This window comes from Carassius auratus, chromosome 6 (genome assembly GCF_003368295.1).
Source record: "Carassius auratus strain Wakin chromosome 6, ASM336829v1, whole genome shotgun sequence".
Classification (NCBI taxonomy): Eukaryota; Metazoa; Chordata; class Actinopteri; order Cypriniformes; family Cyprinidae; genus Carassius; species Carassius auratus.
The window spans coordinates 6,771,289-6,794,460 of NC_039248.1; the positions used below are offsets into that span (position 1 = coordinate 6,771,289).

The window sequence follows — 23,172 nt, forward strand, 5'->3', positions numbered from 1 at the left end:
TACTGCATGACACACACACACCTCTAAAGCCACCAAACTGAAGAAATACCACAAATGGAAGTTAAGGAATTATTTAATGACAAAAATGAATAACATTTACCTTAAAACAAATATATAAAAGCCATTTCATAGCCACTTTCATGAATCGAATCATTGTTCGTTAGCTTTAACGAGACATCTGAAGGACAAAATAGACTTTCTTTGAGGTACTTAAATACCTCCATTTTATTGTAATAATTCAAGCGAATTACACTGTTATAACGGACAACATACAAACAGACTGTGGAAAAGGTCTTCTGTAAAGAGAGTCTTGAAAGAAAAGTGACCACATTTTCTCACTCACCCATTTCCAAAAACAAACAAAAAAACAACAAGTGGATTAATAACATAAAACCAGGAAATGAAGGATCTTATCTTTTTAAAATCAATGATACTGAAAACAAACATCATCTCCGGTTTAAGCAGCCCTATAAATGAGTGGATTAACATTTCTCAACTGCACCATGTTAAGAGTATGAATCTTCCAAGATCCTCTCTATCCCCAAACCAGCTTCTAAGCATAGCTGAAGCACTCATGGTGGTCATCAGTTCACCAAATTTTTTTTTTTACTGAATAAAGCTTTAGAATGCTCACCAACCGGATGCAAAAAATAAAATAAAAAAAATAATATTCAAATCATAACAGGAACCAAACAGCTCCCATAAACTTTGTAATTATCTGCATATTGTGAAAGCCTTGTGATAGGCTAAGAATATTGGTTACACTGCCAATCACACATTGGCTAAAGTCACTTCAAGCAGGAGGATGCAGGTCAAGAACAGCAAGTGGGAGGAGACTGAGACAGACTGCTAAGCCACGCCCCCTTCATCCCTGCCAACACATTAAACCTCCTCCTCTTCATCATCATCCTCCAAGTCACAGAAGTCGATGGATGGTCTGCTGTTCTCCACCTCATCTTCATCAGATTCGGCGTATGAACCTTTGAGTCCAAACATGAGATATGCAGAAACGTTAAAAACCAGATGGGGAACAGGGAGAAAAAAAAAAAAAAAAAAAAACAGATGTCACCTTCTGGTGAAGAAATAAACATAAGCAAGCATTTTTAACACCAAGGAGACACTGGTTATTCCTTCTATGCATTCAACAGCCAATTATGACTCACTATGTAAGTCCAAGAAATAAAAACATGTAATAAATGCCATGCAAGTAAATCTTAACATTTGCTTACACTTAACTATTTATTTTTATTTTTTAAACAAATGCAAATTTTTGCTTAAGTAATTCAAGCACCAGAACAAACATTAGGTTATTATCTATACTTACCTATGCATTTAAAATAAGTTTAATCAATTACATCAACATTAATATACATTAACTGACAAGATTTAGGGGTTTTAATGATGCAGTACCAAAATAAATAGAATTCATAACATACTTTCAAGATTGTCCATGTGCTCGTGTAGAGTTCTCGCCAAGTTGAAAAACTAAGCGAGAGAGGGGAGAACGTTTTGAACAGTTTATAATGAACACTTCCATATTGAGTGGCACCACACGAGTCAATGCACTGAACTTGGACATGAACTAAAGGACAATGAACCAAGCAAGAGGAAAGGATGTAGAAGTCTTACCCCAGCATCATTTACTGCACCCAGGACATCAGAAAACCTCTGCTCACACAGGTGAAGGAGCACCACCAGATACAGCCCACAGCTGATGAACTCATACTCTGACTGAGGAATCAAACACAAATATGAAACTAAAGATAACATTTAAAATATAAATTAATGTAACTGATAGATGTGACATTAGTGGCTTAAAATCTTTGAAGATGTTCCTTATTCTTGAGACTCAGTAAGGATTAACAGTGATGGCATTTTTAGCAAATACTAGTTCCGATTCATTGTTTTCCTATATAAATGTGCTAGACAGGGATATGGATGGATAGATGGATAGATGGATAGATAGATAGATAGATACATAGATAGATAGATAAAAAAACCACACTAGATTAGCAATTTTTCTCCTCATTCCTTGACCCCATGTCTCACATTTTTTTAAATGCAAGAATGCATTCTTTGTGAATGTCTCTTAGTAAGTCCGTTTACACAAAGACAAACGTTCAGGGTCACATAATTGTGAGTTTATATCATGCGATTAGGAGAAGAAAAACAAAACGCAAGATAAAGTCGCAATTAAAACTATGGTGACTTGGTGGTTTATAGTCTCAGCCTCAGACGTCACGTTGGCTAAACGTCTGATGTATATGGGACACAAAAGTGGAAACTTCAGGAGTGTCGAAGTCATGAGATTGGTTGAATTCTATAGGATTTCCATGACACGTGTGTGTTGCTTCCACCTGGAAACAAAAATACTGTGGAGCCAAACCCCCTCATGAAAGAAGAAAGCCATTGTGTTTACAACGGTGATGAGCACTTATAAGGATCAACTAAATGCTGGATTTCCAAAAGTTTGCGGCATAGAATCTTTAAAATAGGTCCCGAGAGTTTTACACTGTCTGTTATTGTGGCGACATTTCCACAATGATGAGCGAAACTAACTGTGATTGGTTGTTTGACATGTAGGCCAAACGGCCTCATGGGTGGGCCTTGGCAAATGAAAGCTACAATAGATTCCAGACCTTCAGTTACAGCTACTCGAGACTAGGTGGTTTATAAAAAGAGCATTTTGCCAAGCGACAGTACATAGAAGAGGAAGAATCCAACACGGATTCTTGTGCCTCTGAACTGCTGTATACAGCATTGTTTGATAAATGCCATAGCAAATACAAAAAGGTCTGTTTGACTTCCTTTCTTTGTGAAAAGTGAGGGTAAGTGTCAGAAGTGCTGCTTTTTGGTGTGAACCGTCCTTAATTCCATGTAATAATTACATAATACAATACACGCACATAGTTAGATCATATATATCCTGTATAGGTGTTCCTGTAGCAAAATTGGTAGAGCATTGCGCAAGGTTGGGGGTTCAATTCCCTGGGAACACATGATAGGTAAAAATTGATAGACTGAATACAATGTAAGTCGCTTTGGGTAAAAGCGTCTGCTAAATGCATACATTTAATTATTTTTCTTCGGAGATTCTTTAAAAACCATAACCACACAAATTTGTGTAAAGGCAAGTATGTTCTGACCTCAAAAATAAGAAGGAAATCTAAACAATGTGCTTTATTGTATACATATTGGGTTGACACTTACCCTTTCATGAGATCTGTAGAGCTCATTGATGTCAAAGTTCTCAATGTTCAAGTGCAGTTTTTCCTTACAAAGTTCACAGGTAGTGATGGCTTCCAAGTTAGAACCTGTGTATGAAAGTGCACATGTACTCAATATGAATGAAAAATAGCTGCATTCATCTCATTAGCAAATGTAGCCCTCAAGTTATTTAACTCCAGTTTATCTGTACCTTGGTAATACCATGCTGCTCTTGGGAAACAGTAGAACTATAGTATTCTCAAAGTAAATACTTTGGTACATAATTATGCTAGTCATTCTGAGCTCTACAATGCACTACCACAGCAGTCTTCCATAATGGCTTGTAGCCTCCTTCCTCAATGTCAAAAGTTCTTCAGAAAAGTTCATAAGACGGTTAACAAATGAGATTCTTCACAACTTGACATTTCAAACGTGCTTTTTATCAGTCAGCTTTCACATGGTGTTATGCGTCAGTAGTCCTGAATTGCAGGAAATGAACCCTAAATCCTCCTTGTCCGACTGAAACTGAAAGCGGTTCCTTTCTCAGTGCACATCAAACAAATGAAGAATACAATATATAAACACCTAATTTACTCATGCCCTAAGGAAAAGACATCCATACCAGAGCTGATTTTGGAGTGGAGCCATTTCTTAATGCAGTCCTGGTGCACATATTGCAAGCTGCCGGTGCACTTGCAGGGTTCGATCAGAGGGTTGGAACTCGACTGCTCCCCCATCTGACAGATTCGGCACAGATCACCTTCCTCCTCATCAGAGTCCTCCAACAACAGACTAAAAGTAGAAAGAAGGTGTAGTTACAATCAGCAAATTAAAGTTATGAACATCTGTTCCTACTACACTAGGGGGTGCCCAATAATTCAGAATTTGGACCCATTTCTACTTGACCACAACTGAAGCAGCTAGCTCAGGATCTTTAGGATTACTAGAAACTTTCAAGCAGGTATGTAAGAGCAGGAAGAAGCTAAACTTTAAACAGTTTTGGGTGAAATATCCCTTTAAGCTTGTGTTAAATTTTAGTTTCAGTTCAAAGACTGTCAAATAGTCCGGAACCTTGAGAGAGTTTCATTTATATATTTGCACATAGCATTGCACATTTTTGGGCTTCAAAAAGTATTAATCCTATGAAAAAAAAGAAATTGAATTTGTTTGGTACCCTGTACTACCTGTAGACAATAAAAAAAATAATTTAAAAAAAATGTTTTACAACAATAAACACTAATAAGAAGTTAACTGTCAACTGTACTCAAGTATACTTAATTTACAAGTTTTCTGGACAAACCGTTTTAAAGTTATGAAAACTTAAAAATTAACACTTAATTTTAAGGCAATCGGTTTCCTAAGTTTTTCTAAGTAAAGTCATCTTATTACATTTTACAGTGTAGGTTTAAAGTATGCTGTTAAATCACCTCGGCTTAAACAGCCAAATTTGGACCCGGACGAGATGAACTACAGACCTCTCTCACAGCTGCCTTTTGTATGAAAAGTTTTTGAAAAGTGGTTTTGTAGCAATTACTTAAAGGGGGGGTGAAATGCTATTTCATGCATACTGAGTTTTTTACACTGTTAAAGAGTTGGATTCCCATGCTAAACATGGACAAAGTTTCAAAAATTAAGTTGTACGTTTGAAGGAGTATTTCTGTTCCAAAAATACCTCTTCCGGTTTGTCACAAGTTTCGAAAAGTTATTTTTCGAGTATGGCTCTGTGTGACGTTAGATGGAGTGGAATTTCCTTATATGGGTCCTAAGGCACTTCTGCCGGAAGAACGTGCGCTCCCGTATAGCAGTGCACTGAGAGGCTGAGCACAGAAAATCACTGATCAGAGCGAGAGCATCGCGAAATGTCACAGAAGTGTGTTTTTGGTTGCCAGGGCAAGACAACCCTGCACAGATTACCAAAAGAGAAACAGCATTAAGGGACCAGTGGATGGAGTTTATTTTTACAGAGCATCAACGGAGTTGTGCAAGTGTTTTTGTTTGTTCCCTGCATTTCGAAGATGCTTGTTTTACAAACAAGGCCCAGTTTGACGACGGATTTGCACATCGTTTATTTCTTAAGGATAATGCAGTCCCAACGAAAAAGGGTCACGATCGTGTGTTGGAACCGCAGGCGGTGAGTAAAACTGCTTCAAATATCTCTGTGTTGTTAACTTAGCTATCAGCGCGTAAGCACATCAAGTAAACAACATGCGATGTTGTCATCAAACTGCACTTTCCACATGTACAGCTTAAAAAAAAAAAAAGACGACATAAAGTGGAACTTAGTCATTTTCCAAACCGCTAAGCAAATATATACAGTTTCAGTAGATACCACAGAGACGCCTTTGCTGATACTGCTCTCGTTAAATTTCAGCCTCTGGATCTGTGTCACAGCTTCCAAACGCTCTCAACGCAAAAGCCTACTGGCGCTCGTGATTCTTTAGCTCCACCCACGCGTCACGCTTCTAGGCGCTCGTGTTTTTCCGGTAAAAATTGGTACAGACTATCTTTCTCTTATAAATATAATAAAAATAAAGACTTTTTGGAGTTATGAAGGATGCAGTACTACTCTATAGGTACTCAAGATTAACAGGATATTGAGTTAAAAAACAAGCATTTCACCCCCCCTTTAAATTTTTCTTTGAAATTTCTATTTTAGAAATGCTTCAATCTGGGTTTAAGGTGGCTCACACCTTACAGAGTCTGCACCACTGAAAGTTTTCAACAACATCTTTTTAATGCTAGATAAGGGAGACCGTGTTATTGCAGTACTTTTGGATCTTAGTGCAGCTTCCGATATGATAGATCATGAAATTCGTGTTTAAACAATATAAAAAAAAAAACTGGATGGCAAATTTTTTAATGCAAAATGAAGAAAAGACTTAAGTTATTGTTTTTGACCAGCCAAAAGATTATATTAAATCGCTTTTAAATATAATCCCATTGGCACCATATTTTAAAACATCGGTCAAATTGATGATAATTAAAAAATGGAAATAAATTCTTTGGTACGTGCATTCTTTTATAATCTGCGCCTTTAAAGAAAAAAACTGAGTCAAATGATGACTTAGAACAAATGTATGAATAACTTTCGATCACGATCACTTTCGATTAGATTTTTGTAACTCGCTGTACAAGGGCATCTCTGTTGCAGCCTTGCCTCAATTACGATCTGTTCTGAATGAGGTGGAGAGGCTTCTAAAAAGGGTAAAGAAATAGGATTCTATTTCGCCGGTACTCGCAAACTTGCACTGGCTCCATTTGTCTTAGAATTAATAAGATTTAAACTTTTGTATATAAAATTATTAAACAACCAGCAACTTGTACTTCACAAACCTCTTGATACCTTATAACCCCCCTAGAGCCTTGCGCTCAGAAAACTAAACTTCTGGTAGTGCAGAGGACAATTCATCATCAAAAAGGCGATAGGGCTTTTGCAGTAATGGCCCAGAGATCGTGGAAAATCTCAGTCAGTGTTTAAAAAAAACTGCTGACAACTCACTTTGGGGTGGCAGTTTATGTTACTTAAATTATACCGTAGGTTATTTGTGTTTGTTAGATTGGTCAATATGTGTGTGATGGTGTTTTGGTTGTTTGCTTTTATCTAAAGCACTGCGAGTAACCCTTGGGGTTCTTTTAGTAGTGCTATATACATTTTTTTAAATAAGTAAAAAAAAAAATAACCCTCTGACCTCTCCTGAATCTTTCGCAGTCTCTCTGGGTCTCTGGAGGGGGCAGGCTTGTCTTTCACCTGCTCATTAGTTTGACTCCTCCCATCTGATCCCACTCCCACACCAATCATAATATTCTCAGGCATACGGAAGAGTGGGCTGGTCATCACCCTTCCCATGCCTTGGCTCCATCCTGCTAGACGGGCTCCGTCCTGCAGTAAAGACACGGAGAGACCAGAGGCTCCAGCAGAGGGTGATGCTGTGGCACCCTCTGAGGACTCATAATCATCATCGTCATCATCATCTTCACAATCAGTTCCCTGGTCAGGTGTTTTATGGCCATCACGCTCACCAAGAGGGAATTGGGGTGAACGATGAGGGTCCATGCGGGCACTTTCATCACGCCCTTGCCTCCTGCGACGAGAGAACAGTGGGGTACAGCGGTTCCAGTTCAGCCAGGACAGGCCTGTCGGAGATCTGAGTGGTTCTTGTTCGTGCTCTACTACATCAGCTCTTTCCTGGACGGGAGCGAGAGATGGTCCACGTCTGCGCAAGAATGAAAACGGCTGAACAGGGTCAGAGTTCCTCAACTCTGCTTCCAAATTTCCTCTGCTGACTAAAGGAGGGACTTCAGAGGGTGGGGCTTCATCTGGACTGGAGTCATATGACCGAGAATCAGAGGCAGAGCTGACGGTAGAGTTTGACTCCTGACTGGAGCGTCGGGAGAAAAGCCGGGATAGTAGACGCCTGGTTGTTCGCCTGCCATCCGAGTCACCGCCATTCTGAGCAGGAAGCGGAGTGGGGGTGGGGCTAGAGGACGGTGGGCTGGAGTTACAGCCAGTAAGGGGTGTGTAAGGGGTGGAGCTCCAGGATGAGCGCTGGGATGAATCCGAGACGGAGGCGGAGGTTCTGGTGGAACTAGAGCTGGAACGGGGTGTATCAAGAGAGAACGGACCAGACTGGTAATCTGAGGTCAGCCTGTAGGAGCTGCGCTCCAGAGAAGGAAGGTAATCGGCTGAGATACGCCGACTAGATGAACCATTCTCTCTGTGGGATGAATACTGACTCTCTTTGGGTCGAGCACCTTGTGCATAGCTGGAGGTAACATGCTCCGAACGGTCTGCAGGACAAAAAGAAAGATAGCGTTACCATGATGGCCTACAATAATGCATTAAACCAGTGGTTTTGGACCAGAGACCATTAGACCACAGTCCCTACTAATGAGCTGATCAGGTTATTCACCCAAAAATGAAAACTTAATGCTTATCTGCTTACCCCCAAGGCATCAAAGATGTAGGTAACTTTGTTTCTTCAGTACAACACAAACTGAGATTGCAGTCTATCACTCTTATAATGTACCGTATCTTCCGGACTATAAGTTGCACTTTTTTCATAGTTTGGCTGGTCCTGCGACTTATAGTCAGGTGCAACTTATCAAAATTAATTTGACATGAACCAAGAGAAATGAACCAACAGAAAACATTACCGTGGTAAGGATTTCTCTTGGTTCTCTTTCTAAATAAATGCGACTGATAGTCCAGTGTGACTTATGTTTTTTTTCCTCGTCATGACGTATTTTTGGACTGATGCAACTTCTACTTAGGTGCGACTTATAGTACGAAAAATATGGTAAGTGGATAGGAATCACGGCTAAAACATAAAAAAAAAAAAAAAAAAAAAAAAACACACACACACACACACACACACACACACACACACACACACACACACACAAAACCAAAACCCTGCAGCTCGTGAAAAAAAACATTTTTGTAAAGACACTGAACAATCAATGTATCATCACGAGCCAAAGGGTTCAGTTTGGTTTTGTTTGTGCATTTTTTTTTTTTTTCGTTTTCTTGTGTCCGTTTTAGCCATGATTCCAATTCACTTACTTTATAAGACTGATAGACTGCAACAGTTTCGGTTCTGCTGAAGAAACAGTCACCTACATCTTGGATGCCCTGGGGGTAAGCAGATAAACATCAAATTTTCTTTTTTGGGTGAACTATCCCTTTAAGGAGATTTTTAACTCCTCTCCAGGTAAAGGGCTGAAAGCCACTGTAATAGGCTGAGTCCACATTCATTTGGATACATCCCGAAAAAAATATTTGTTTCAAAACGCCTCAGATCACACTAGCATTTTTAAACAATTTCCAAAAAGTGCTCATTATAACAATGTAATATAATAATGTTAGAAGAAGTGCCAAGATATCAGCAATAAAAAAAAAAGTGAATTCTGCAACAAGTTTGCAATAAAGCATTAACTTCCCATGTGTTCACTTCAAATCACTTTTTTTTGTCTTTGTACGGAGTTTTACATAACATATTACAATATGAACAAACTAATAAACTATAAAGTTCAAGCAAGCATTTTATTAACTTTTAATGCAATTCTTAGGCAATATACAAACATTTTTATAAAAATACTTTGAAAAAGTGTGTTGAAGACGTACAATCCTGCCTAGAACCAGTACAGAAAACGGACTACAACAGCAGGACTAGACTGGTAGTGGATGATTGTCTAAATGTGAATATGTGTGCGCACATACACCGTGAAGAGGTCAGCCCACTAGGCCGGTAACTAGAGTCCCCCAGTGAGGTCCGGCCTGAATCCCCCCTCTTCTCCAAATCTCTGCGGGCCCAAACACACTCTGATGGAGTTGTCAAAGATGAAGAGGAGGATGAAGAGGATGATCTAGATAAAGGATTGATGGAGGATTTCCATGAAGAATCTAAACAAGATCAATGCGTTATTCCACCATATATCCATACAGGCACCCAATATTAACTATGGCAACAGCAATATTTTTGCAACTACTTGTTACCGTGACGTACTTCCTAAAGTTGAGTAAGAGCTGGCAGGTTTAGATGTGGAAGGAGATTGAGAATACGCTGCTCTATTTGTGTAGGAAAGTTTTGCTCGTTTAGACTCGGTGTCTTGGGATGTGCCAAGAAGTCCACAGTAGGTTCCCGGTCTTCTCTCGGAGTCCGTCTAAAATGCAAAAACAGGAAGTCAGAGGTCACGCAGGTCTGTGATGGTTACTAAACGGACTCCAAGATTCATGGACCGTTCACGTCGCAAAGGGACTCCAAATCAGATTTTTTGATAAAATGGTTACAGAAATATGAACGTATGTAAACATCACAACAAATGTCATACTTAACACAATTATGTTGTTCTACTTTATAAAACTAAAAGAGAACTGGACATCCAATCTTATATCAATGCCGTAGCATTAGACATTTTCTCATGGTTTAAAAAATATGTTAAGCAATTAATTTAATAATTATTATTATTATAATAAAACCCCATTATATAACTTGCATACACATAAAATTTATACACCGAATATTTACAAGTCTGCCTCGATCCCCACTGGCAGATTCTGTCCACGTTCGATCAGAGGAAGATGATGAAGACAGAGAGACAGGAGTAGAGAGCTTCCAGTTGGAGTGACGGCTTTCAGTTGAATTGTAACCTCTTTGTGAGCTCAGCAGACGGGAGCTCTAGAAAAGACAGGAAACATGAGAAATGAACAAAACCTCTGAACTTTAAAATATGTGACAGGAAGAGATGCAAGAATTATGGAGTCTTTCAACGGTTTGTTCTACATCATTAAAGAGAAACATGGGAAAATATTCAGACTTTAACAGCCAAGCACAAAGCCTCTGCAAATAGTTTTCTTCCTAAAGCATATGGGTGGTTTGCTTTATCATCTTGAGAAATCCCCCACGGAAAACTATATACAGAGCTGATGGCGGCTAATGCCGTTTAATGTGCACTTCAACAATGACTAATGTGGTGATGTAGCCAAGTTCTTAGATGTGATCTTCAAAACACACTATGGGAGTCAAAAACAACTCTGGAAGTTTCAGTCATTTTATCTAGCGAGGCAGACCTTGATATGTTGACGGGTTAAACCAGGGCCAGGACTCTAGTGTGCACTATAAAAAGCCCAGTGAACCAAAGCAGTGTAACACGAAGACCTTTCCAGAGCCCCAGCAGTGATGTGGAATATGTGGTGCTAACAGAGACCGAACACTGATCTCCATAGTGCCGCTCTCGTGCTTCAAGAATCTTCATGAAGTTTTACTGAATGAAGGGCTGGAGAAAACAAAATCAACTTACACCGTTATGGGAGGAAGAGAGAGAGGAAAGAAAAAAAAAAGTTTGTAAATATTTTGCTACATATTGGAGAGAGACCAAAAAAAAGCTTAGAAACTATTAAAACCGTTAATTACACTAAATATTAAAATCAATATTATTATTGATAACCCCCAGAGACCATAAAGCAATCAAACACCTAATTTTCACTAAATATGGGTAAAAGCCACACGTAACAGCAGCTGACACTCTGAAATGTATCTGCACTTCTGGTAATAAAAAAAAAAAAAAAAAAAAAAAAAAAAAAAGAAATTGCATCTTTTACAAATTTTAGCTTCCAAGTTTTATCTAACTTTTCTATTATAACATATACATGTCTATAAACAAAAAAAACTAGTCAAATATTAAATCTCAATCTGGGGAAAAAAAACAAGGCAAAAACAAAACGACAACATTTTGGAGTGGGTTAAACGTTTAAAATATTACAAAAATAATATAACCTTTATAAAAACAGACAAATGTATAAAAATAGAAAGAATAATACATAAGTGACTGTAAAATATGCATCTGAGTGCAAGAGCAGAATTCAGAGATTTGCTACTAGCTTTTTTGCTTGACCATCTGGCAACCCTGATATTGGGCAAAAAGCCAACCTCAATTTGTACAAAAATAATCAGAATCTTTTCCAGCTGTTTTCTGACCGTTTTGTCAAGCTCTCATTAATATTTTTTTCCCCATTCAACAAAAATAAAACACACACACACCAAATTATAATATATCCTTGTTATAAAAATTACAGTATTTGATTAAGCTCAAATAACAAATCTTTATTATTTTTCATGACTATTACTGGCTGAAACATTACATTTTTCTAATATAAGCGCGTTTTAAATTATTGCAACTAGACAACCCTAACTGCATATTATTGTATTTTGCAATGTTTTTTAAACTGTGTATCCAAATTTTGTCTTAACAGTTTTTTTAGAACTAATGGCTTCATACAGACATGAATAATCGATCCTTGGGTTCTTAGGGGTACATATCATTGCCCCACATGCTTCCATTTCTAAACGAAAGAGTCCAAGTTATTTTCTGCGGTAATCAATATTAAACCAAAGATGTTGGTCGACAGAACTACGAAACCTGTACTGAACCCGAAACACTCCTTCAACTATGCTGCGTTGTATAGAAAAATATGGATTTCTGGGTGATAGGTTCAACAATAAAGGGGCTGACGATTCACTGATGGTAGTCCTCTACCGAGAGAGACTTAAGCTGCCCTAGCTGTGGACTACAGAAATTAATGCGTCTCTGTAATACCTGATAGTCGGAGTCTAATTTGACAGACGCTTCTCTGCTAAAGCAATCTCTTCCCAAGACGCTCCCTCTGCCATAGAGCCGACTTGCACTGAGCGCTGAAGATGAGGAGGAGAGGGAGGACGGCGATGACAGCGAGGAAGAGCTGGAGACAGCAAACGGAAACCGCCGAGACTTCGAATCCATCTCTGAAGCGCACCCTGAGAGACAGAAAGACACACGTTACATTCGCACACCCATGACAGCAGTCACAGCAAAATTCCATTTAAATCAGGACTGCTAATGAGATGTTTCAGGTGTGTCTTTAGTCAAGCATTATAAGTTGCCTCCAGCAGTATGATGGTTTTAGAGACACTGTTCACCAAAAGAATGAAAGATTGTGTCATGTACTCAACATCGCATTGTTCCAATTTATGACTTACTTCCTTACTGCTTCAGACGCGTTCATCATAATTACATGTTAAAGAACTATTAGCACATTATTAAAGGTTGATTTCATGCAGCAATGAACATTCTGTCATCATTTACTCACACGAATGATGCTCCCAAAGCCTGTAAACCTTCTGTTCACCTTTCATAGATTATTAAAATATATTTTTAATATTCTCCAAGCAGTTTTTGCCCTCAAAGTCCATGCAACCAAAATTTGTATGCTTCAAAAAAAGTAGACCATACAAATAGCTTACAGCACTTTAATATTTTGATTTAATTTAGGCGTTTATTTACATATATACATTGATTAACGCTTTAAGCACACGTCAAATATGGTAAACAATAAACAAGCTCAAACATTTTTGGTTTTCAAATGTGAAAACCAATCAAATTTGTTCTTGTGCATCACACAAGCAAGCCGCTGTGATTGAGCTTCAGTTTACTGTATTTGATGTGCATGAAGCAATGTCTGGAAGGAAAAAAAAAAAAAAAAAAAAAAACAGAATTATGCATGTTCTTCAAAATGATTGGGTCTTTTCCTAAGACTCCCACCGCTCAATTAATTTGGATTAGTTCTACAATCTCTATGTACTTTATTAATTGAGCATATTTTGGTTGCAGGCTTTAAAATGGATGGATAACAATTATGTATCCATTATAAATAATTTAATCATTTATATTCCAAAGTCTTATGGGTTTAATGAAATGGTGGTGAGTAAATGACAACATTTTAATTTTTGGGTGAATGATCCCATTTAAATAAGAAGCTTTAGTTTCTAAGAAGAAAAAGTCATGGGTCCACATCATAAGGATGAGTAAAGGTCTACTTTTTTCAATGACTAAACCTTCAAAATACTACAAGTATAAATGAAAATGCCAAAATTGTGAATCTGAACTGTTTTTTTAATGCCATCAAGAGTAGAAATACACTGAAGAAACAAACAAAACTGGTTATCAGTCTATTGGCCCAGTGCACAGTCTTAAATGCCTGACATTACCAATAATAGGTAAACCTTGGCATACAAATCCACTGGCATCGGCACACAGACAATATGGACAACCTCAGCCTGTAGTTTTATATCAGTAAACATCTTTCTACAGCACCCTTCATCAAGCCTTCTAGAAATACCCACCGCTCTACAGCGGAGTATTAAAATAGCACCTTGCTGCAATGAAAGCTCTCTGCTGTATGTCAAGCTTTTGCCAGTGAGAACACTGCTAAACTTAACCTGAAGGCACCAAAGCACTGCTTCAGTCACGTGTCAGACAGAAAAAGTGAGAGAGGGGCTATTGCCTGTACTTGAAATACATGCTAGTCTAGATACAGAATGTTGTTGAGAACATATATATTAAAGCAACAATTAATATATATTAAAGCAACAATTAAGACACTTAAAGCAACAATTTTATTACATCATATCATATGAAGTGACTTGCTCCATCTCTTGCACCATTTTAAACTTTCGTCTGAATATCTGTGCTGCTCTTTTCCATACAACAAGTGAGAGAGAGAAAAAAAAAAAAAAGAGCAGCACAAACTAACAACTTCTGCATTATGGCTCCAAAATATATGACAGCTTTGTTTGAGGACCAGACCGAAATGTGCCATGGCCACTATTCACATGCATTTTATGAAAACGAAAAGCGAAGACAGGCTAGTGAACTTCTCCTTTTCTGTTTGACACAAGTAATAAACTCTTGGGTTTCGAAAGACGTGACCGAGGAAATGAGAGTCCCTTTTCTTTCAGGGTATTTTTCATAGCTAAACATTTGAAAAAGGTACAAAAGGTGAATGACAAGCAAGCAGAATTAGAAATACATTAACATCAGGACGTGTGTGTAACAAGAAGCAGAACAAAAACACCCGTGTGAAACCCTGTGGCTTTGTTTGCAGATTATGCAACCAGTGCTGGAACATTTTGTTAAACCCAGGCTTGTAGACTCAACAAAAATCACACAAAACAGCACACTGATAAAATGAGACATTTTAATGTCTATGCAGCTTCCTCATCTTAAATGGGTTTAGCACTCTTCCATGATCCATGTGCATCTGTTAGTACTTCCAATATTTTAAGTGTAAAAGGATGCAAATTTTGACTATTTTGAAATAGATTCGAGATTACATTTATGGTCCAAATTTTTTATAATAACAATGACCTAATAAATGTCTCTCTGGCCTCCAGGGCACAACGTTCAAGTCCTTCTTGTTGAACTTGACAGGACACAAACAGCTAAATTTCGATTGTAAACCACAGCTGATGCACATCAGACGGGTGAGATGTCAGTGATTTGCATTAGCTCAGCATAGCTCTCGGGTTACAAGAACATTCAAAAACAAATGGCTCACAGAGGAAGTAAACAGGGAGTATTTATCCTTTACAAAAGCTTTTGCTATAATAAATCAGACGGATTTAACTCAATGCATTCAAAAAAAAGGCCATGTTCATGACACGCGCCACTGACCCGTTAAACTAGACGCTCTTGGTTGCATGTGATCCCAGGAGTCAGTCGCATTAATAAACCAGCACTCTGCCAGATGTCTAGGCCTTGTTTTTGTTAGCCAGGACACTTCGTTTCTACAATAAGAATAAAGTTCGCTGGGTATGAGAATGCAGCTAAATCGTAAGCGTTTATATTAACACTTAGCAAACGCTACCCGTTAAAACGCAACCATTTCTGCGTGTTAAAATGCTCCTATCGGCATCACTTCCGTGCGAACTCACCTCTGATTTTCCGTCTCTCTGCTTTTAATATTAATGGCGTCCGTGTGTTGATATAGGGAGGGTCACGTGGTACAAAGTGTAATCGGACACCCGCATGAAACGTGTACGTTACTCACGGCGGCTGATTGTCAGCTGCTCCAGCCAATGAATGACAGTGTTGCGAGATACGCCCCGCCCTCTTTTGGCTTTAACATTTACTATGCTGCAGGTAAACTACATAGATACTGTCCATGGTAAATTACAGGTTGTTAAAATTAGAGGTGCCTCTAAAACATCTCCACTGTTTCTATCCAGCAAGTTAGCATTTACAGATGATGGCAAATATATAAATACTAAGTAAATTCCCTGAAACCGTTTACATTTATTTTTACGTTTTAGTTAACTCTTATCACGTTTTGGTTAATTAGGTGTATTCTTTTTATAATTTTATAAATAACATTTAAACTTACATCAAAACGGATACTATATATATATATATATATATATATATATATATATATATATATATATATATATATATATATATATATATATATGGGTCATTCCTGTTATACAGTGATTTTTTTTATGTCCCAATGATTTATTTAACCATATTTTTTTCTAAAATGAGTGAGTCACATATTTATAAGATATGGCTTAAATTGTATATTTAGGTCTTCTTTATCACTTAAACAGGGATAATATAAATTATAAATACTATTTTGTATTTTACACACCTTTTCATTGATATATGCATTCAATTTTATTATGTCCTCAGTGCAAAGTAAACAACTTCCACAAGAAATATAAACCATAATTTTTTTTTTTTTTTTTTTATGCAGATGGCATACAAAGTCAGCAATGTGAAATAAGTTCTTGTGGTCTTGTAGCATTCAAATGTAAGTAAAAGTAAAATATCTAGCCAGTAAATAAAACACTAACCTGAACAATTTGAACAAAATGGCATTTGTGATTTATTTTGGTTTTTATATCCGCTTTTCCGGCTATTTGTTTAATTCTCCAGTAGAGGGCGGCATAATGCATCTGATACAGTAATAACCGCACTGTCTCACTTGTGTTTGCTCACAGCCACATGGCATTTGTTCTATCAATGTGGTAATTAAAATATCGCGAAGTGTGATTATACGACATTAATTTGAACAGCGCAAACAAAAAACGTTGCCTTAAGAGTTACAATGTCTTAAAATACACTAACTATATTCATAAAGCTATTTGATTAACTGCGGCAAACACTTTGTCATTATGCACACAAGCTTAGAAAGAAGAAAAAAAATCAATTTATGAGTCTGGGAAGACTGATAGCTGATACAAAATGCGTTTTCAATTGCATCCATTTTTTGATTGAACAGTTAAATTAATTAAACAGCAGGCTTTTTGACTTCATTTCTTGGGAATATTCAATTAATTCTTTATAATTGGGTCATTGATCATAGCCAGAGATAAGCTACTTAAGAACTACTTTATTTAATAACTGGTTTACTTTACAGAAGTCCACCACTGTGTACTCAAATCCAGTTTTAAAAGAGCAGGATGAGATCTTTAAAACAAATATAAAAGATCACTGCCACATGACCTGATATACACATATGGAAGAGCATTTTATTAGGAGACAGATTTTACCCCGGCCTAACAGAGGAAGCGCTCTCTTTCACTCTTAATCCTTACATGGTGACAAAGGCCCTATTAATGAAGAGGTCACCATAAGAACAAAGACGGAACACAAGCACCACCCCCACCAGTGTTTGCCTTGTCTGTCTGCTGTCATGTTCGGCCTCCCACCAGTGGATGACTGGATTAAGGAAGGGTTCTGAGGTTTATGTTTGCAAAAGAGGAAGGGAGCACTGCACATTGGTGCCCGGCGTTGAAATCTCTTTTTTTTTTTCAGAGCAAGGACATAAGTTTCAACTCCCTGCTAAAGTTTTTGGTACTTTTAATCATAGCACAAAAGTTGAAGGGGGCTGATTCAGACTACGTCATGCTTCTGTATTAGGAAACAGAGTCTGTAGTCACCAAATAAAACGTTCACAGCTGAGTTTCTTTTTTTACTGATAAGAAAAAAACAACAGTGAAGCGATCGAAGTCAGCAGCTTCAGACATGGCTGAAAGAATGTCTGGCCTCTTTCTCCTCAGATGTGTAATCACAAAGGAATGCCTGCAGACCGCTCTGCTTTTCCACCAGCCTCCGTTTGCTCGTCTCTAGTCGCTTTCCCACGCCTTCCCCTGGTCTCCAAACCTCTTGCTTTTTCTCCCTGGCCAAGGTTCACAGCACATGAACGCACCTCAGAGGGTCATGCTTTAACAAAAAACACAATGTCACTTCAGTCAGCAAAGCAGCGCACAGACCCCAAAATAGAAATGGTCGTGAGAATAAGTTTGTCTGCCCTCCCATTCATGTGATTGTCGTTACTCACACACACTTCCCCAAACATCTGACAAGAGAGTCGCTCTCTTCTGAGCATCTGTTTAGTGCATTTTCCATCTGAAATGTCAGTCTGTGAAATTAGCATGAGGTTTCAGCCACTTTTGTTTGCTCTACGTGATTGCAATTGGGATAATCAAGAAGTGTCGCAATCCAAAACGAGCAAAAACACATGGTGTAGTTTACTTTCGTTTTGAAGATCACGGACGTTAATCCAGCACAAGTGCATAATGTGGTGTGTTCCAGCTAATTGTCTCTTGATTAATGCAACATTTCTGCGTAAACATTTCTCCTTTTCCTTTTTTCTCTCTTTCTTGAGTGCCTGGGAGAGTATAGAGAGCTGACGGGAAAAAACTACCTGGTAGTTGTTTATTATTTTCCAGTCCTCCAGGTGTATAGTGACTGCTGTGATTATCCGTGCTCCACCCAAAACCACCCTGTTGAGTGGGGATGGATGGCTCATGGGGGATAAAAACACACTCGAACACACACTCTTGCATGTTGCTGGGGTGTTGAGACGTGGCTATTATCATGGTGTTGCTGATGGCCTAGTTTCGATCATACAAAAAGGAGGTTCCTCTGAATGTCTGACCCTGCTTGCCGCCTAGAGCACAGACAGCAGTGAGGCGGAATGACTAATTAAAGCAGACGTTGTTTTTGCATAAATCAAGGTTTGATTCGGACTGACAGTTGGCTTGAAAATTTAAATAGATTTCCTGAGAAGGGAAAGGGAGAACAAATGCAAGCGTTCAGTTGGCATTATGCAATTTGGCGTTAGCCAGACAGGAAAGGGGAGGTCCGCAGGAAGGTGTTTTGAAATGAGATCATTAAAGAGTTTGTAGAAGGTGAAGAAGACTGGGGAACGCTTACAGCTTTGTCTCTTCTTTTGGGGTTTTCAGATGTCTGTCTTTGAAGGCGCACAACAAAAGCCAAGCTATCGTTTTTCAAGTGATCTATCGCCGCACTGCTCCTTTGCACATTCTGAATTGATTCAATAACATCCCTGTTTTCTATGCCCTTGGCACCGATGCTCGTGGCCATAAATAGCTTCCACATGACATTCATAACAGTGCATATATATGCGCGATAAAGCGGCATGCTAGCATCGTTCCATTGTTCCAGTTGAGCAGAATGTAATTGAGAACAGCGAGTCAAGGCCAGGGAGAATCATTTATGCACACTCCTTTAATTTCAGAATAATTCTTACAACTGTTGTTTAAGGCGTCATTTTTTAAAGGGAATTTATGTAAAATATTTCCATTAGCGCCTTGCACTGAAGGCAGTATGATCATTTAAATAGTCACCCAAAAGGGTTATTAAATAATATTATCTTTACAAATGGAAGCGGGCACAGTCGCTGAAAGCTAATCTAGGGAAATTGATCAGCCGCACAGCTGTCCTCTGTTTTTCCTTCCTTCCATCCATGAAAATGTACCTCTGCCTTTTTTCCCCTTCAGGATGGATGTTGCAGGGTTGCTTGACAGATCCTATTTTACCGATCTTGGTGAATGCTCAATCCCCCCCCCCACCCTTTATTAATCCTCCTAATGTTTTCTCTCCTCCTCCGGCGGCTGATGCACTCTTTGATATATCATTTCTGAAGGGAGCGAGGGAAAATGTCAATTACGACTGTTAAATGTGAACATTTAACTACTGTATGGATGTTGGAACCGCTGCTGTAGTTTTATCAGAGGGCTGATGCGTAGAAGAGAACGAAAAGCGGATAATTTTCTCGGTTTATTGGTCGGGTTAAGTTGAACCCTGCTACCACATAAGGGAGCTACTCTCAAATAAAATCTAAAAAGTACCATTTTCCCCTCCAAACAGTGCTTTAATGATAAAATGATGTATTTTGTTTCCTAAACGGAGGAATTAAAAGCTTCTTTGTGCTGTTCTCTCCAGCCTGACTCAGACCTGTTAGGAATGATTGCATCTCTATGAGAAGATACTCCATTTTAAAGCCATGACTGGATTCGTTTTTTTCCCTCACATTAATGACCCCTTACTGGAAATGAGTGTGTGTGGGGAAGAGAGAGATGGAGAGAGCGAGCGAGCGAGAGAACAAGGGCTGATGTCAGTGGTCTGTCGCCCCTCATGTGGTTATCCCCCGTGGGTCTGCCACTCCATCACTTCCTATCTGTTTACCTCATCGCCGCCATATTAAGACTTTCCCCACATAGAAATGATGCACCTACAGTAAACAACGGAAAAAATTAGGTTAGCATCTGTTCGCATTCCTTTGCAGAAACATTACATCCATAGGTCAAAGGTCAGCGCATGTGCAGCCATTATGATAATGATGCTAAACGCACTAATAATCATGACCGGGGTGCAAAAGTAATAGATAATATTTCTTGGCTGACACTGAAACTGCGTCTTGCATTATTTATTTATTTTTTCATGATACAAATATGTGGCTTCTTTTTTCCCTTTTCAATGCAGGTTATTGTGTTGCAGCTGTCAGCTGCACCTGTCACAAAAGTGATTATCTTGACATGTTCGTTGTTCTGAGCGACTAATGCAGGGAATATTCCACATGGGATAGAGACAGGAAAAACCTTCTTCAATCCTAAATACATTTTCCACCAATGTATAGACTCTCGAGTTATTTTCTTAAGGAGATTGAAGCGTTTGATTTGAATCACACACTTACATCAGCAAGGTCAGACTAACATTCAACCAGTCAATTTAAACCACGTAATGTTGCAGTTTCTGATAAATTTACCAGCTAACTACAGAGTAATTTGTTTTCATTTTATATCCTAGTAATGAATGATGTAATACGCTGTAACCTGCTAAGCTCCACTGTAACATTAATGTTCATTTTAAAAGCCAAGATTAGTTTTTATGTCTTCTAAATATAACTAAACACTTTCCCAGTGTTAAAACTGCTCTCTCTCTCTCTATATATATATGCTTAATCATCGAGTAGGCAGAAGAGACAGCCTCTTCCCCTAGTTAAATATAAAAATGGTTTTCATTGCTGACTCACATACAGGTGTGTGTATATATCACACCAGACAGCCTGTATTTTAACTCGACTATGAACCATAATCAAGCAGCTCGCTCTCTCATTTGGAGTCAGATATATTAAGAATTTATGGCTGTATAAATTATGTAAACATTTAAAGGTCATCTTTTATTTATGGATACAAACAGCGGCGCTAACAGAGGAACAAACAGCTTGAATACCTAACAGAAACATTTCTGGTCGCATCGGTGTTCGAAGCGATTCTAGTCTAATTATCAGATTCTGACGTGAGCGTCAGTTCCTGCAAAGTCAGTCGGGAGAAAAAACGCTCTTTACTCTTTTTAAAACTGGCTAATAAGGCAAAGTGAATAAACTATTGTCTCTTTTGCACCGATTTGCTCTTTGCCTTGCGATTTTATGCAAGACTAAGTGAGAGGATCGCAATTCAATTATTCCAGAAAGCAAAACCTTAAGGCCACCAAATTGCGTAAAGACACTATTTGAGTCTCTTGGAGAAAAAATTGTGTCATTGGAAATTAAACGCTTTTGTGGCGCAGGAAGGTTAGTGCTGTTAATGGTATTAGGGAATGTGGTGTTCGGAGATGATTAAAATCTGTGTTGGAGAGAGAAAGAGAGAGGGGTGAGAAAGAAAAGAGGAGGGGAAAAAAAAAATCAATAGCTGCAAGCACAGCTCCCGCTCTAGACGGACATCTCCTATGTCTTTATGCACCCTAATAGAAAAATAACAATTAAATCAAAATCACCACATTAATTTGGTCTCCATCAGTCTTGGGGGAGATCATCTTTACCAGTTATTATTCGCTAGGTTATTATATCTTCTAATCAATCCTCTTAAGAAAAAAAAAAAACAGTCCAATTGAAGAGACAGGCTGTGTTCCCTCCACTTCCCCCCTCCCCCTGCAGGCTTGCATTGCACTCATTGTACTTGTGCTTATTATGTTTCAAATGACCGAGGTACGGCTGACATTCTGGCTGCATGCAGAGAGGCCCAGCCTTCGTTAATGACGCAGCTCATAGTCCTAAGAGCCTCAGCTCCTCAACCAGCCACCCACGCCCCAACCCCCAACACACACACACACACACAGGCTCTAATGAAGAACCACCAACACAATTAGAAACCCCGGTGTGCCTCTGCTGGAAGAGGGGAGGAGGTTATACACATAGTCACTCAAAGGGAGGAATATTGCCATCATGTGTGCACACAAATATACACACAATTACGGTTTTCTTACTGTGGCCGGGGTGGTCTGATGATCACAGATAAACATGTACCATATGCACACGTGTTCAGATGCACGTCTTGCACACCATCGTCTCATCTTGTCCTCCCACTCTCCGGAGCGCTGATCCCTGGAGGTCTGCCTGCCTGTCCGTGTCCCTCCATAAGCATCCCTTTTCACCAGGCTTCATCTCTACAGGTGAGGAGGGGGTCAGAGAGGATCAATGAATGCATGCATAAATTGGCAAATGAATGTGTGTGTCCTCTTTACGCTCTGATGTTTCCAAAAAGACCAGTAGAGTGGTTCTCCTTTGAACAATTTCAAATTTAGTTTCATTACACGCATATTAAAAGGACAGCAGCGGTATTCAGCAGTAAAGTCACAAACGGTCTGCAATTGTAATCAGGATTAGCTCATCAGTTGTAGTTACATGACTATAACACTAGTACGTTCTGACAACAGTGAGATTTAATTATTAAAATGTGCCTGACAGTTTGCAACACATTCAGTTGTTACATGTATAAATGTTAGTTATCCATTGTTTTTCTCTCTAGCATTAACATGTTTATATCCCTCATTATTAGGGTTATTTTAGACTAGTTATCTAAAACAGACTAAAATTAAAAGCATTAAAAATATTTTTTTAGGTAATTTAAATAAATGTTAAATTTAAATAAGATAAAATCTTTTTTTCAGGTAGTTGTCAAAGCAAACATTTCTAATTTTATTTTTAGTTTAACTTTATGTGCTTTAACAACTACAACTGAAATAAAAATGAATAAATGCTAAATAAATGCATATAAAAAAAACAAACTACAAAAAAAGATGAATCTAAAATGAAAATGTAAAACAATTTAATTAAATATTATAGTAAAAACAGGTTCTATTAAACTAAAATTACTCTACTTTTATTGTAACTTACTAGGAGAAACCAAAACAGGCCAAAAAAAAAAAAAACCTATATAGCAAATATATATTTGAATAAATAAAACAATTATTATATTAACATTTTTATTAAAATATTTTAATGAAAATTAAGCATGCACATAAACATACATATCATATATAAGCATACATATCTCGTCT

At 38.2% G+C, this 23,172-nt stretch overlaps 1 protein-coding gene across 3 annotated transcripts; it reads right to left on the reverse strand.

The window, feature by feature from the left end:
* Positions 1-193: 193 nt before the first annotated feature.
* Positions 194-22,119, reverse strand: LOC113093055 (E3 ubiquitin-protein ligase MARCH7-like). 3 transcript variants are annotated; one of them, XM_026258904.1, is made up of 11 exons: positions 22,099-22,119; positions 12,304-12,500; positions 10,236-10,385; positions 9,714-9,870; positions 9,428-9,610; positions 6,897-7,995; positions 3,830-3,999; positions 3,211-3,314; positions 1,630-1,731; positions 1,437-1,485; positions 194-980 (listed from the first exon to the last, which is right to left on the reverse strand). In XM_026258904.1, the coding sequence occupies exons 2-11, from the start codon at positions 12,484-12,486 to the stop codon at positions 883-885; spliced, it is 2,295 nt and encodes a 764-aa protein (XP_026114689.1). In that variant the 5' UTR covers positions 12,487-12,500; positions 22,099-22,119; the 3' UTR covers positions 194-882. The 3 variants fall into 3 exon arrangements, with proteins under 3 accessions (XP_026114689.1, XP_026114682.1, XP_026114672.1); XM_026258897.1 differs by lacking the exon at positions 22,099-22,119 and adding an exon at positions 15,456-15,539; XM_026258887.1 differs by lacking the exon at positions 22,099-22,119 and adding an exon at positions 15,196-15,417.
* Positions 22,120-23,172: the final 1,053 nt, after the last annotated feature.

Excerpts from the sequence above, each read along its gene's own strand:
- LOC113093055 (XM_026258887.1), bottom strand. The coding sequence starts at position 15,223 with ATGCAACCAAGAGCGTCTAGTTTAACGG. Across the intron at positions 1,732-3,210 it reads TCTACAGATCTCATGAAAGG|TCAGAGTATGAGTTCATCAG; the intron begins GTAAGTGTCAAC and ends TTGATTCCTCAG. Across the intron at positions 1,486-1,629 it reads GTGCAGTAAATGATGCTGGG|TTTTTCAACTTGGCGAGAAC; the intron begins GTAAGACTTCTA and ends TCTCTCGCTTAG.